This window comes from Anopheles gambiae, chromosome 3 (genome assembly GCF_943734735.2).
Source record: "Anopheles gambiae chromosome 3, idAnoGambNW_F1_1, whole genome shotgun sequence".
Taxonomy (NCBI): Eukaryota; Metazoa; Arthropoda; class Insecta; order Diptera; family Culicidae; genus Anopheles; species Anopheles gambiae.
In genome coordinates this window covers 43191700-43205983 of record NC_064602.1, presented here as the reverse complement: position 1 = coordinate 43205983, position 14284 = coordinate 43191700, and the positions used below count along the sequence as shown (strand labels likewise).

The 14284-nt window shown below is 42.3% G+C and overlaps 1 protein-coding gene across 3 annotated transcripts in view; it reads left to right on the top strand.

Moving 5' to 3' along the window:
* LOC3292067 (ATP-binding cassette sub-family C member Sur) overlaps positions 1–14284 on the top strand; it is an 85504-nt gene that overhangs the window by 44464 nt on the left and 26756 nt on the right. For all 3 annotated transcript variants that reach the window (XM_061655319.1, XM_061655317.1, XM_061655318.1), the window contains 2 exons: positions 12150–13007; positions 13189–13294. In XM_061655319.1, the coding sequence (XP_061511303.1) occupies positions 12150–13007; positions 13189–13294 (964 nt within the window). The remainder of the gene's footprint in view (positions 1–12149; positions 13008–13188; positions 13295–14284) is intronic.

Here is a 14284-nt window from a genome sequence, read left to right as displayed (position 1 = left end):
GAAATGGTTAAATCGATGTCATTGTGTGCGCTCTTGGCTGGGATGAACCGTCCTGTTCTTGTATACGGGGTCCCTGCTACCGCTTTGCGATTGTGTGCCGAAAGCAGACAGCTGTTTTCACACGAAAAATGGTATTCACATTCCTGGCCTGGGATAGTGGATTGTGTGTGTCTTTTAATGCAAAAACTAAAATTTTCATTCTTGATCCTAATCGAACACATCAAGTTTGTGGACCGAAGAGAAGGGGAAATGGGAAAGGTTTCAGTTAGAAGGAAGGGGGGAAGAGTATAAAAATACTCAAGAAACCTATGGACCATGTTCATTTATATATTTCAATTTTTGCGAATACAACAAGACCAAAAACCGTTACAGCTGCATCTACATACAGCCATATACAGCCATAATACGAAGAACAATCTCCATTGCCTCGGCCATTTGGGGGCCCCGTTGATGATCCCGTCGATTGAGGGGCCCCTTCCATTTGGTGTTGTCAACCCAATATACCCCCATTTTCCCTCCGGGGGTTATGTTTACAATCAGATTTACTATTACTTCCAGACCTATCAGAAGCATATTTATTTTATTTATCAGAAGCATTTTACTATCAGAAGCAGAACACATTTGTCTTTTTAAAATGTGCAATATTTTTGTTTAACACGTGCACCTTATTTGGAAGCGTAGAACGCTGCGATACATGCCCACAGCTCAAAACAATATCATTTCATCATCGTTGGCCCAATGCATTGAACGTTACGCGCGAGTTGGGTAAAGCGAAAATCCGTTACAAGAGATGCCTCACGCAAACTACTTGCACATACGACATTAAAAGGCTCCGAAACCGATCTCAACACAACGGTTCGTAGCCGGAGAAATTAGCAAGAAAAATTGGCTGACACCAAGCACGTTCTTTTTATCTGTAAAGGTTTCATTCGAGAATCGATTCCGATGTCGATGTGTGCGCTTTTTAATTTGGCCTGTGTCTATGTTATCACGCAAAAACTAAGAACTCGTGCCCCTGCTATCTTTTGGGGACTGGACGAAGTGATGGTGGAAAAGCAAGCTGTTGAAGGGTTTGGGTCAAATTTGGAAGGGTCGACGGAAAGGAAATATCGATATGAATGATCGCGTAAAATTTGACGGCAGCGGTCGGCTAAGTCCGGCCCGCCACAATATGCAGTCAGGCCCGAGAAAATATTTGCGCGATTTTGAAAGATAGGAAGATCCTATTCATTACAAATTAACTGAACATATTTTAATATGACAATTCATATCGTTGAACTATTCCAAATTTGATCACCATAACATGGATTGTCGGACCAATCAATATGGTCAAATTTGAGGAGAAATTAGAAAATAGAAACGAATAATTCCATAAAAACCTGACTGTTGATTTTACGAGAACAATGGTTACACACTATTGCTTTTTAAGGATGCAACGATTTTCTTGGAGCTTTTTTTAAAAGAAATGCACTATCAATTGGTCTGACCTGGCCTTACTTGTCCGTGGCCTCATAATAGTACTGAACGATTGTACGTTTGTCTCGATAATTTTTCAGCTGTTAAGGTTTTTGTACCATCTTCAGATATATCCTGAAAACATTTTGCAACATGGAAAGAAGGGTACATTCAGAAGCGATATTGCGAGTTTGCTTAATTGTTTTGAACTTTTTAAGACTTTTGCACAGTATGCTGCAGACTCTTAATTGAAGAATCTTTACAATCAATTTTAGTTATTTAATAAAATGAATTTGAAACTTGCTTGGATGATGTAATAATTTAAGAAAACCAATAACCAATCGCATTGTTTAAAATCATAAACCAGTTATTTGGGCATTAACTGTAATAATATAATAATATATGTGTAAAAAAATGCATTCTTCTGGCCCTCACCGCTCGATCATTTAGAAAGCAGCTGATCTAAAGCAGTGGTCTCCAACCTGTGGTCCGTGGATTACTTGAGACAAACATACTGCAATACAAGGTACATCCAATTACTTCCGAATGAAAATATTTTCTTTGCCTGCGTTCAAGAAGTTATCGCTCTTACCGATTAAAAATGAAGTGGCCGTAATTCGAAGCAAGACATTCAGTATTCATTGTAAAGGTAAACACCAACGTAAAAGCAAAATATTGTTTTCATGTTATTGTATTGTATTGTTGTATTGTTTATTGTATTAAGTGATTGGCCAAACAAGCGGCCTTATCACTGAATTAAAACTAAAACTTAAATAACTAACGCAGTGTACAATGACAAAACGGATCAACAAAATCTAGTAGGTAGGTGCCAGTCAAATAAAATGTAACGCTGATTAAATTTACGGGCCATCGCAGTCATTGGGTCGTTCTCGCTGTATGCACGTCTTGTAAGGTCAGTTCTTATTAGTCTGTAGTTACGGAACACTCTAGGAGGGACATTTATGTTGACTCTAGCCAGTAGTTCTGGCGAATCTATCTCACCGACAATAAGTTTGGACAAAAACGTACATTGGGCATTATCACGTCTCCTAGCAAGTGTGTCCAGACCAAACAACAAACAACGAGTATGATACGATGGACGAGGGGTTACATTACGCCACGGAGTGAAGTGTAGGACAATACGAGTAACTCTCTTTTGGACAGCTTCTATTCTATTGGACCAAACACTAGAGAATGGACACCAAACTGTAGAACTAAACTCGAGGATGGAACGAACATAGGACTTATACAGAGTTAACAGGCAGTGTGGGTCATTGAGTTCTCTCGAATGTCGACGAATAAATCCTAGCATTTTGTTAGCTTTGTCTAAAATATCACAGTAATGTTGTCGGAAATCTAGTTTGCGATCCAGGGTGACTCCTAAATCCCTGACCGTATTGCACCGCGGTAGTTGTGTCCCTGATATGCTATAGATATACCTTATCGGACTAGCTATTCTAAAGAAAGACATTGACGTACACTTATCAACAGAAATTAGCAGGTCGTTATTGATACACCAGTCAGAGAAAACATCAATCGATCTTTGCAGAGAAAGAGAGTCGGAAGTGTTACGTACGATACGAAACAGCCTAACATCATCCGCATAAAGCAGACAATCTGCTTCCGTAATGGCCAGTGTGATGTCGTTAATAAAAAGCGAGAACAGCAGTGGTCCCAAGTTGCTGCCCTGAGGGACGCCAGATGAACTCTCGAAAACGTTAGAGGAGACACCATCGATTTGTACGTAGTAGCTACGTTCAGAGATATAGGACCTGAACCAATTCACCAGCGGAGTAGAGAGACCGATCCGGGCGAGCTTAGCCAACAGCAAGCGATGGTTCACACGATCAAACGCAGCCTTAAGATCAGTGTATACTGCATCCATCTGAGCTCCGGAAGTAAAGGCTGCATGGCAGTTGGAGACGAATTCCACCAGGTTTGTGGTAACACTGCGTCGAGGAAAGAAACCATGCTGGCGTGTAGAAATATAAGAACGACAGTGATACATTAGCGAGTTTTGTATGACGATCTCAAACACCTTGGCACAAGAAGGCAAGGTGGTTATACCGCGGTAGTTCTCAGCAGAGTTTTTATCCCCTTTTTCGTACACCGGAAACATCACAGAGGATTTCCAGGCCGTGGGTACAGTACTTTGTGCAAAAGAGAGTTGGTAGATTTGAGACAGAGGCTCTGCTAAAAATTCGCGGCATTTGGCAAGGATTGCCGTAGGAATACCATCGGGTCCAGGGTTGTATGAGGTTTTGACCTGCTGCAGAGCACGTAGTACAGTATCTACCGAGATAATAATATCGCGTACGTCAATGTCAACAACATCACGGGGCACATTATTTAAAGCTGCTTCTAATGATAAGCTTGCATCATCCGTAGTAAAGCAGTCCTTGAAACGATCAGCAAATAAGTTGCACATGCCTTCCTTACTGCTTGTGGAGACGTTGTTATATGTGAGAACATCGGGGAGCGAGCTGTTACCGCGTTTTGATTCAACATACCTCCAGAATCGTGTTGGGTGTCTGATGAGCGAGAATTTCACTCGAATGAGATAACGAGTATGAAGTTGTCTGTTATAGCTTCTATATACATTATGGGCAGCAATGAACCTTAATTTGGAGTGTTGTGTACCATTTGTACTGTAAAAGCGAAAGCATGACGCTTTGTTTTGCTTTAGACGGCGTAAACGTGCATCAGACCATGGTGGACTGCGACGCGGTGGCATTAGAGGACAGCAATCAGATATAAGCGCCAGTAGTGTTGTGTTAAATAGTTCCAATGCTGAGTTAACATCCGGATTACCTTCCAGGAAAGACCAGTCAGTAGATTGAAGCAGCTAGACGGATAAAGTTAGTTCGCCTGTAGTTACGTGTGCCGGACTCACGGTTTGGTGCGGTAGAACGCCAGGAACGAGCTGTATTGCCAGCACCAGTTAAGTGTAGTTCAACAGGAGGATGATGAACATCAACGGCAACCATAGGGAAGGGTGACACCACCGGTGGGGCACAATAATGTAGGATCTCGGCTGTTGAGTTCGGTAGTCAATAAATTCACGTACTGATAGGCCAAGAGGCCAGGTGTCAGGGGAAAGAGCCTTGTCACGTAGTGATAAAGGCACTAACACTTTAAACGACAGGAATGAGAGTGTAGCCGTATTTGTACCCTGGCGAATAAGACAGTATGCTGTAGCATCGTCAATGGATAAAGCTTGTTTGACCATTTGTACAATTTGGTCACTGGTTGTATCGGGAGAGAGCCGGGAAATATACAACGCGCATTTTTGCACCGCGGAATGAGCGGGAACAATTTTGATAGGAAAAGCTGCTATATCCTTTTTTGTGCCAGTTATCACAGGTGGTGCATGAGTTTTGCGTTGAACATCGTCAATCCGCTTCGTATTGTTGTTTTGGCTATTTCTTTGATTGCTCGTAGCACCGAATGTAAACAATGCGTGATTGTCCTTAATGACATCGGAAAACAAACGTTTGGATGGATTTATGCGACGAATTTTTGCGGGAGGGTGACTGCTACGTGGAGTTTTTAGGTCAAGTTGGCTCATCCGTGCAAACCCAGTTTTAATTTCGTTAGTCAATGGCTCCATAACGGTCTTGATGCTTTCGGCTACTGTCGTTATTGCTGCCTGGAATCCAGATTGCATGGCTGCGTCTTTTACGAACTTGGTGCGCGGATTCATGAAGACGTTGTTGCAGCCAATACAGCACCAGTGTAATTGTTTATATTCCGAAATGCGCAGGAACAGATCAGCGGGAACCGAAGTGCAGCGCTGATGAAATGGAGAGTCGCACAGGCAGCAGCTGATAGATGCCTCCGCAATTTCCATAGTGCAGGCGTTGCAAATACGGGCCATTCTACGGGAAACGGTGCAGGTTGTCGTTGCAGCAACAAGAGCGATGGCGGTCAGGACGCGTGAACTCCGACGCGATCCGAAATGCGAAATATGCGCGAGTTTTTGGGTCACAGAGATAAACGCACTAATGCACGATATACGAACGGTGTTCTAAAATATTGTGATTATACAGAAACCGAAAAATAGTGTGATAAACAGCGCGATTTTCAAGAAAATATACTGAGCGATATGCGAAAGCGACTTTTACGTTAAACGTCAAACGTCAAACTTGTGCTCACGATGACAATTTTAAATCTTAAAAGATTTTAAATTTTTAATCGTCCGTATTATGAAATACAAGCTGGAAACTGTAAAGTAGGAAAGAAAATATCGTTTAGAACCATCGTTCTTGTCAATAAAAGACAAATGTAACTAGCTTAGCGAAAACGATAACTTTCCGACCTTTAACTTCTTTTGAGTATAGATAAAACCAACTCCGATCATGGCAGGTCAGATTTGTTCGGATTGTCAGGATAGGACTAAGCCCGTCCATCATTTATCGACTTCTCATTTCAGGAATTTACTTATGTCCTCCTACCCAAGGTAATCTCTCTAAACTCCAACGTCCTAAAGGTTTTTATGATCGCCTAGACGATCAAGTGTCGAAAGTCCGCTTCGAAACAGTATCCACAGTACCCAAAATTTGAACATACCACAAAGCCTTTCTGATATTACTGATTGTTTAGTCATTGATATCGATTAAAAATTGGCGAAAAAAAGTATTGAAATTGGGGTTTTTATTGATGCGCGGGTGGTAGTCCATGCTGCTCTTGTTCATCTCTGTTTCATAAAAATTTATACAGATGTGAACTGTATTTTGTCGAAACAAGTTTGTTGATTTGGTACGCACTCACGGTTATCATGAAATTTCAGCAAGAACAGCAAAGTGGTGTGAAGATTTTTCTCAACCAAAACGTAAATCCCGCAAGCCAAATACGCACCTAAAATTTATCGGGGTGTAAGCGGTTACCAAATCAAATTTTGTTCATCACAAGCAAGTGGGCATCGCATTATGTTTTCTTTTGAAGCTCAGAAATGTGGTTTTGACAGAATAAATAGCTGCATTTTCAGTAATTTGTTTTACTGATATTCAGTGAAACGAGAAAACCATGTATTACTCAATAGCTTTCAGTAAAAAATGTAACTGCAGCAAACTTATAAAATTTGCAGTGTATGATTCGTACACCAAACCAACCCCCCCCCCCCCCCCCCTCGTCGATGGATTTGGTGAAGGGGCCCCGTCTACCATAACGCCTAGGGCCTCGGAGAGGCTTGACCCGCCGCTGGGTCGCACCCAAAGTCTATGTAATACAGAGGTCGATGCATAGCTCGATTTTGGTCCACCATTTTGAAAGCTTGTTTTTGACAGTTAGATGAAAAAGCGTTCACAAACGATTCCAAACAACCAAACACTTTTCAGGGCAAATTGTGCATTTTGTGCATAAAACTTAGTGTAACTATACATTTCTTTCTTATGAACGAGGTATGGAAAAGTTTTTTCAGTAATTCATCACTTAAAAACAACCACAATCAGGAATCTAGTCTCTTAGCTTTGGTCCTCTTGAACTGCACAAGATTTCGTCGTAATTTCGGGCACTGATCTTTTTGTAATTGATAATTACACTATAATTGTATCTTTTTTTGATATTCGTCAAGATTTCAATTCGTCGTAAAAATGATCGAAAATGCCAAAGTCTATATAATACAGAGGTCGAGTCGTCCAGAACATTTGATCAAAAAGCGTGGGAAAGTTTTGACAGCTGGATGAAAAAGCTTCAATAGTTTCATCGTAGCATACATTGAGGTTTTAGTTGTTGTGCATGCATTGATCTGATTGCATTTTCGGTCATTTTTACATCGTTTGTTCGTAATATTGTACATAAAAAAACTTGATGAATATCAAGAAAAGATAGAATTTAGACAATTATTGATTATAACAAGATTAGTGCCCAAAATTAGGACGAAATCATGTGCAGCTCAAGAGAACCAAAGCTAATAGGTTTGTTTCCTGATTTTATTCGTTTTAAAGTTAGTGAAAAAACTTCTCCATGCCACGTAAATGAGAAGGAAATGTATAGTTCGACTAGATTTTGTGCAGAAAAAGCACAATTGGCCCTAAAAAGTGTTTGGTTGTGTGGAATCGTTCACAAACTTTTTCATCTAACTGTCAAAAACAAGCTTTCAAAATGGTGGAGCAAAATCGAGCTATGCATCGACCTCTGTATTATATAGACTTTGGAAAATGCATTCGGAACACTGGATGCACAACAACTAAAACCTCAATGCATGCTGCGATGAAACTATTGAAGCTTTTTCATCCAGCTGTCAAAACTTTCCCACGCTTTTTCATCAAATGTTCTGGACGACTCGACCTCTGTAATAGTGTTGGGAGATTCGGGATTCGGAAGATTCGAAGATTTAATCCCTAGAAAGATTCGATCGGATCGGATCCCGTTTGTAGGATTTGAATCCCTAAAAGAGTCCATTGCGATTCGATTGGGATTGGGATTCGTTTGGGATTTGATTGAGATTCTGATTGAGATTGAGATTGCGATTCGATTGGGATTGGGATTCTGATTGCGATTCTGATTGCGATTGCGATTGGGATTGCGATTGAATTTAGAGGCTGTCCTCGAAATACGCTATTAATTTGGGTCGAGAGAAACCACGTATCTTTAATTTCGGATGTCTAATCACGCAGTTTTCAGTCAAAATATAGCAAATGTTGGTGTAATGTAGCATTTAATGAGAAGCTTTAGTCACTAAATAATTTATTTGATTTGATATTGAATAAAGGTCCGCGTCGTGGACATGTACTAATTATGATGTAAGTACTGCAAAGTAAAATAATTTGGAGTAAAACAGAATGACCTCTCATTCCAACTTTAACCAATTCACCCCCCCCCCCCTCGCTACAAACTAGAATAAAACGCTATACCACATCGGGATTGAGATTGAGATTCAAAGATTCGAATCCCATCCAGGATTGGGATTCGAAGATTCGAATCGCTTCTGAGATTTATTTTTCCCATCACTACTCTGTATTTTATAGACTTTGGTCACACCTTTGGTTTAAGGACCCAGAATTGACAATACTCTTGGATTGCCCCCTAGAATAAACCGTATGGATGAAGTTCATGTGTTTTTTCTTTGAAAAGCATTTAATGACATGAATTGTAAGTTAATTTATTTCTATTTTCATGAAAATTGAGTTCAATTTTTACGATTCTATCATACATTTGCAATGTTGTATAAGGCTTTAATGCGCAAGAAATAAGCTTCTCTCTTAATTGCTTTGTTTCTTTTTAGTAGCTCTTGGCTCATGCTATCACGTTATCACGTTATCTTTATCACGCAGCTTTTACAATTTTGTCATAAATATTATTTAATCACCCTCAAAATATTTTTTTTTCAAAAAAAGTTTATTTTCTCTTCGAAAAATACTTCAAGAAAGTACGTTACATCAGCAAAAAAGTGAGTGCTTCAGTAGAAAGTTACCGCACAGATGAGCGATAAGGTTATCGAATACAAAACAAAAGTGAACCTTAAACTATTTTTAGGCTTAGAAAATAGGCTAAATTTCTTTGGCTTATTGGTTACATGGGACAATCATAAACTATATACGATTTAAAAATGGTTCTTTACATCCTATAAATAGGTTTTTTTATTTATTTATTTATTTATTTTATTTTTATTTTATTAATTGCTCGGCCACGTTGGGTTACAGCAATAGTACTTACTGACTATAGTATACAATTATTCACGAAGGAGTAGGAAGGAATTTATGGTACGGAAAAGGAGCGAAGACGGGATCGGTAGACAGGATAGGAGAGGACAGCAGGAAGGGAAGGCGGAACTGATTACATTAGTAAACGCTGCTACAGCTTGATTTATGTCATCATCAGTAAAGCACCAATCAGTACCGGCTAAAATATGATGAAGCTTTTGGTAGTCCAGTTTCCTAAAATTGAACATACGAGCCGTAGGTATTCGTTGAGAGGATGCAGGGCGAGAGTGCGTAAGGAGCACACTTGTCTCATGAGCAGGATGATGATTGTCTTGCGCGACGAGTGGAACAGGTTAAGCTATGACGGGGGAGCAGCGCTCCAAGAAGGCATAGCATTGGCAGCATTGGCAAATAGAAGGTCCAATTGACTTCCGCGTATATTTTTTATGCCAGATAATTGCGGCAAACCGTTTACCGACATTCCATCAAGCAGAGAAACATTTTCACGAGATACACCAGTAGGAATGAAGTGAGTAACGCACGATGCAAACACATCCATGTCAAGCTCAGATAGACAAAGAGGCGTAACTCGTCTAGTTTTGTGCGCAATCCTCATACTTTTTGATAGTAGATGTTTAGTTGATCGATCGAAGGGATGAGAGAGCGAGATGCGCCGGGAGTGCTCTCGCTGCAAGTTATTAACGGCGAAAGAGAGTCGGACGGATTATGTGTATTAGATGCAGGGTTAGCTTCCATCAATTCGGGTAAAGTCGGTAGTTCATGAGAATCTTCAGCCGGATCAGCCAGTTTACGCTTGCTGAAAGTACTGCGTATAGGGCAAGCTCATAGGGCCATGATCTGGCGAAATAGTGAAATCAGCGTAACGCAGTTGTGTCGTGTGGTTGATAGAAGGTGGCGAGGAAGGATGATCCGATTCACGATTAATAGGCGCAGAAGGTGCAAGGGATGCTGCAGTAGTGGGTCGCCAAACATTGACGGAGCGAGGATTTAGGTCGATGAACTCCTTAAAAGAGATCCCGCGAGGCCAGGATGAAGCTGCCAAAGCAATAGCCCGGTGCGAATCCGGTACACCAATTTTAAAAGATACGTAGGAGAGCGTAGAAAGATCCCGGTCGCGTCGTACAAGGCTATATACCAAGATGTCGTCTGTCCCTATGTTAGAACAGGCCATTTCGCGGATCGCTTCAATCGGAGTATCAGGAGCAATACGGGAGATAAAGACCCAAGTACGGGGTGGGCGTTCAGGAACGGTCGTAATATTATTGCAGGACAACCCTGTGCCCGATGAAAGCATAGCGCGTGTAACGGTATTGGTAGGCGATGGGTCGGGAGAGCGATCCAACAATCGACGTTTAGAAGAATTCTCACCAACAGCTTGATGGGTGAGCTTAGAGGCCGCAACTGGAATCGTGGTCGTTGAGTGCGTAGCAGGAATCGCAGAATGGTGAGCACTCGATGTAGTGGTATGCGTGGCAAGATGAGAGTTGAGCTTGTTCATTAGTGAGTTGAAGGAAGTGAGAAGCTCACGGTGCATGAGATCAAGCTCCTTGATGCCATGCTTAACTTCATCAAGCGTTGTGAGTAGTGGAGCCTGTGAGTAGTTGCGTTCCATTGAGTGAGAAGCAGTAAGTGAGTCGATGAAATCTTTCACGGAACGAATTGACGATGCTGATTCCTGTTTCATCAAAGCTATCTCGTTTCTAAAACAATCCAGTGAAGAGGAAAGTTCAAGTCGCAAGCCAGCTGATGCCGCCTGCACAGAACGTGAGGAATCGCGGAAATCGGACTGCAACGATTCCAACAGGTAGGCAGCGTCACGAGAAAGGCCGTGCGAGAAGCGTAAAGCGTCAACGGCCCGCAAACGCTGAGCACAATCCGCGCAAGTCCAGAATAAATGTTGTGACTTCTTAAAATCACGCAGGAGCGGGGTTGAAAGTCCAATGCACTTATCGTGGTAATAGTGTTCACAAAGACCGAAGCACGGAATTGGATCGTTGCTAATAGCACCTTCACATTTCTTACAGATCACAGACGCCATCGCAAAATAGACCAAAGTTCGACTGAACAGTGAGTGATCACAACAACCGCAGGCGGATTGCAATGTTTATATGTTGAACCGTACAATTCACAGGTGCCGCACAAATTTGTGATACGTGAACGCGCGAGTGTAAATTAACCGAACTAAAACAATTCAAGCCTTAATCAACAAGAAAATCGCGGTAAAAAATCAACTTGGAAATAGGAGAGTGAGAGAGCACAACCAACCGCTTTGAGTGACAAGTGACTTTATTTGCTACTACCACCAAGATCTGTGCCAGTGGCGGCTCCATGCCGGCTTGCGCCAAACACTTCGACGCGCACCACTGATTGATATTGATAGCTCTTTTCCAGTAATGATTATTATCAGGGAAAAGTGTATCTACAAAAAAAACCAATCTGCATTAAAACATCCTGTTTGTTAGGATGACTGCTTTCCAGTAGCCTGACCCTAACAAACAAATGCAACGAACCATTGACAGATGGATATTCCCTTCATTATAGTTGTTACTTTTCCACAAAAAATGGAGGATGTCACAGGCATCGAATGAGGGTTTTTTTCTCGATAGCTCTTTGCCAATGCAGAGTGCAATAGTATTTTACTATACCACTATACCAGCCCAGATTCTAAGCGAGTGGTTTTCGTTTTTGTTACAAAGTAACGGAGCCTAGCACTCGTGCTTTTCTTTGGGAGGTACATTGAAGGTGTCATTTTGATTGAAATATGAAAGCTTTCGAATGGTTTGTGAGAGCTGTTGCCGAGATACTTCTTGGATGTGGTTGAAAGCTATTCCTCGAATGTGGTTGCTTCTAACACATTGTAACCATTTACTTGCTTTTGTGGTGTTTGTAGTGAGCAGAGTTCGATTGGCATCGCACGGGTTGTTATGCTATGTCAGTTGAAAATCAACAGTGTTACTCTAATGATCAAAACCTACTACATTGTAAGTCGTTCATTTACTATCTTTGCTTCCTTACCTTCCCTTTTTCCAGTGTTGCTGACACACATTTCCTCCGTGCTAATTACCATCGTAACGATAGCCGTGTTTCTCGCGCTCGAAAACAACCCGATCGAGTTGACCGCCGGCCGTCTGTTTGCATCGCTGGCGCTCTTCAATCAACTGACCGTACCACTGTTCATCTTTCCCATCACCATACCGATCACACTTTCGGCCATCGTCAGCACTGGTCGGCTGGAAGCGTTCCTTGGCCAGCCGGAGGTAGAGCGGAGTTCGCTCGAAGGTATCCGTACGATGGCCCGAATTCTTAGCAAAAGTGACGCGTCGCTGGACATGGACGAAGCGGGTGACCCACAGTACGGGGACGATGCTGCAGCAGCGCAGGAACAGTGCCCGGGTGTTCCAGTCGTTGCACCACCCGATCAGGTAGAAGAAGGGCAGCAGCTGCAGCAGCCAGGCATTAAATCGTCCGATAATGTTACCGGTTCGCCGCAAACCGAGCGGAAAGCTGCTGACAATGCTGGCCCATTGCCGCTGGTGGAGGATGTCGGTGGGAAAAGCTGCAGCCAGCACTCGTCTATGAGCTCGGACCGGTCGATTAGGTGCGAGCAGGTTGACCGGGCACCGATGGCCCGGCAGCGACCGGCCAAATACCAGAAGACGGTCCCGAGCCCCCGCGTGAAGCTGAAGAAGCACAGCCAGCTGTCGGTGAGCGCACGGTTGGAGAAGTGTCGCCAGAAGCAGAAGCATCTGGCGCGGGAAATGCGCTTCGGGCTGCCCGACCATGCGGCGGTGTTTCTTAAGGACGCACGCTTCCGGTGGAACGACACGGGGGCAGACGATACCATGGCACACTGTGCGCTACACATTGAGCAGCTGACCGTGCCGAAAGGTGAGCTAGCCATAGCCCGCCGAACAGTCGCCGGAAGTTGTCGAACATGGAATGCGAAATTAACCCAATTGATCTTACTCTCTCTTTCTCTCTCTCTCTCTCTCTCTCTCTCTCTCTCTCTCTCTCTTTCTCTCTCTATCTCCCTCTCTCTCGCTCTCTCTCTCTCTCTCTTTTTTAACAGCCAAACTGACCGTCATTGTTGGACGTAGCGGGAGCGGCAAATCGTCCCTGCTGGCTGCGCTGCTCAAAGAGATAAATCATCTTTCCGGCGAACTGATCTGGAATAAGTAAGTTCTTTCTTCCTTTTGCTGGTTTTACTCCGGGTAATCTTTCCGCCCGCAGGCGGCACCATTTTCTAGCGGATTTTTCGTTGCTTTTTGTCAAGTATGAATGGGGATTTAGCTAACCAAAAAGGGATTGAGCGGAAAACTGATACAAAAGCGCACTCGGCCGTGTGACAATCGGCTGATTATTAAGGGCATTTAGCTGCAGATTAGCACCCGCACCCGGGCGACAAATAAAAAACGTGCTCGTTTGCTTGGAAGTAAACATGGATTATCCGGTTAGCAGTGCGGGGCGAAAGGAGAAGGTGTGGTAAAGGTTGCTTGATTATGAGAATATCCATTCTTTCAGCATAAAAAGAACGCACAAAAAAGGGTTAGAAAATGGCTGTTCTAAAGACGCAGCACGAATGGCCCAGAGTTTTTCACAAGAAAGAAGAAAATATTTCAACGTTTTTTCAACAATCACGATGAAAGACACAGAAAAGGGCAAGGTGGTTCTTTTTGGAGACATTGTGTTCTTCTCCTCAGTTCAACGCCTTTTTGTGCTCAAGTCGATGACATTGGGTCGAATTAATTGCTGCGGGTAATTTGCCTTTTCTTGAGAAAAATTTGATCAACACGTAAATTCACTTACATTGTGGGGTAAAGGATTTCGTTTTGATTGATAATTGATCTTAATCATCATCTATGGATAAGTTGCGGGAACAAATTTTGAACACGGAGAAGCAAATATATTTCATTGGATTGAAGGTCATTTGCTTTTATTAGATTACAGTCATTACAAAAGCAAAATTAGGAAATTTGTAACCGGGCGAATAATTTTAGACATGTCTGCCGCTACAAAACCGATCTTAATTACTTATCATAATATAAATTATTTTTTAGTCATTATTTTTTATCTAGGCCTGCATGGTGAATAAGACAGGTAAATTCAATATTTGCATCTCTTAAAGCATATTTTCAAAAATTATGAACTAGTTTAGCTATTCAACG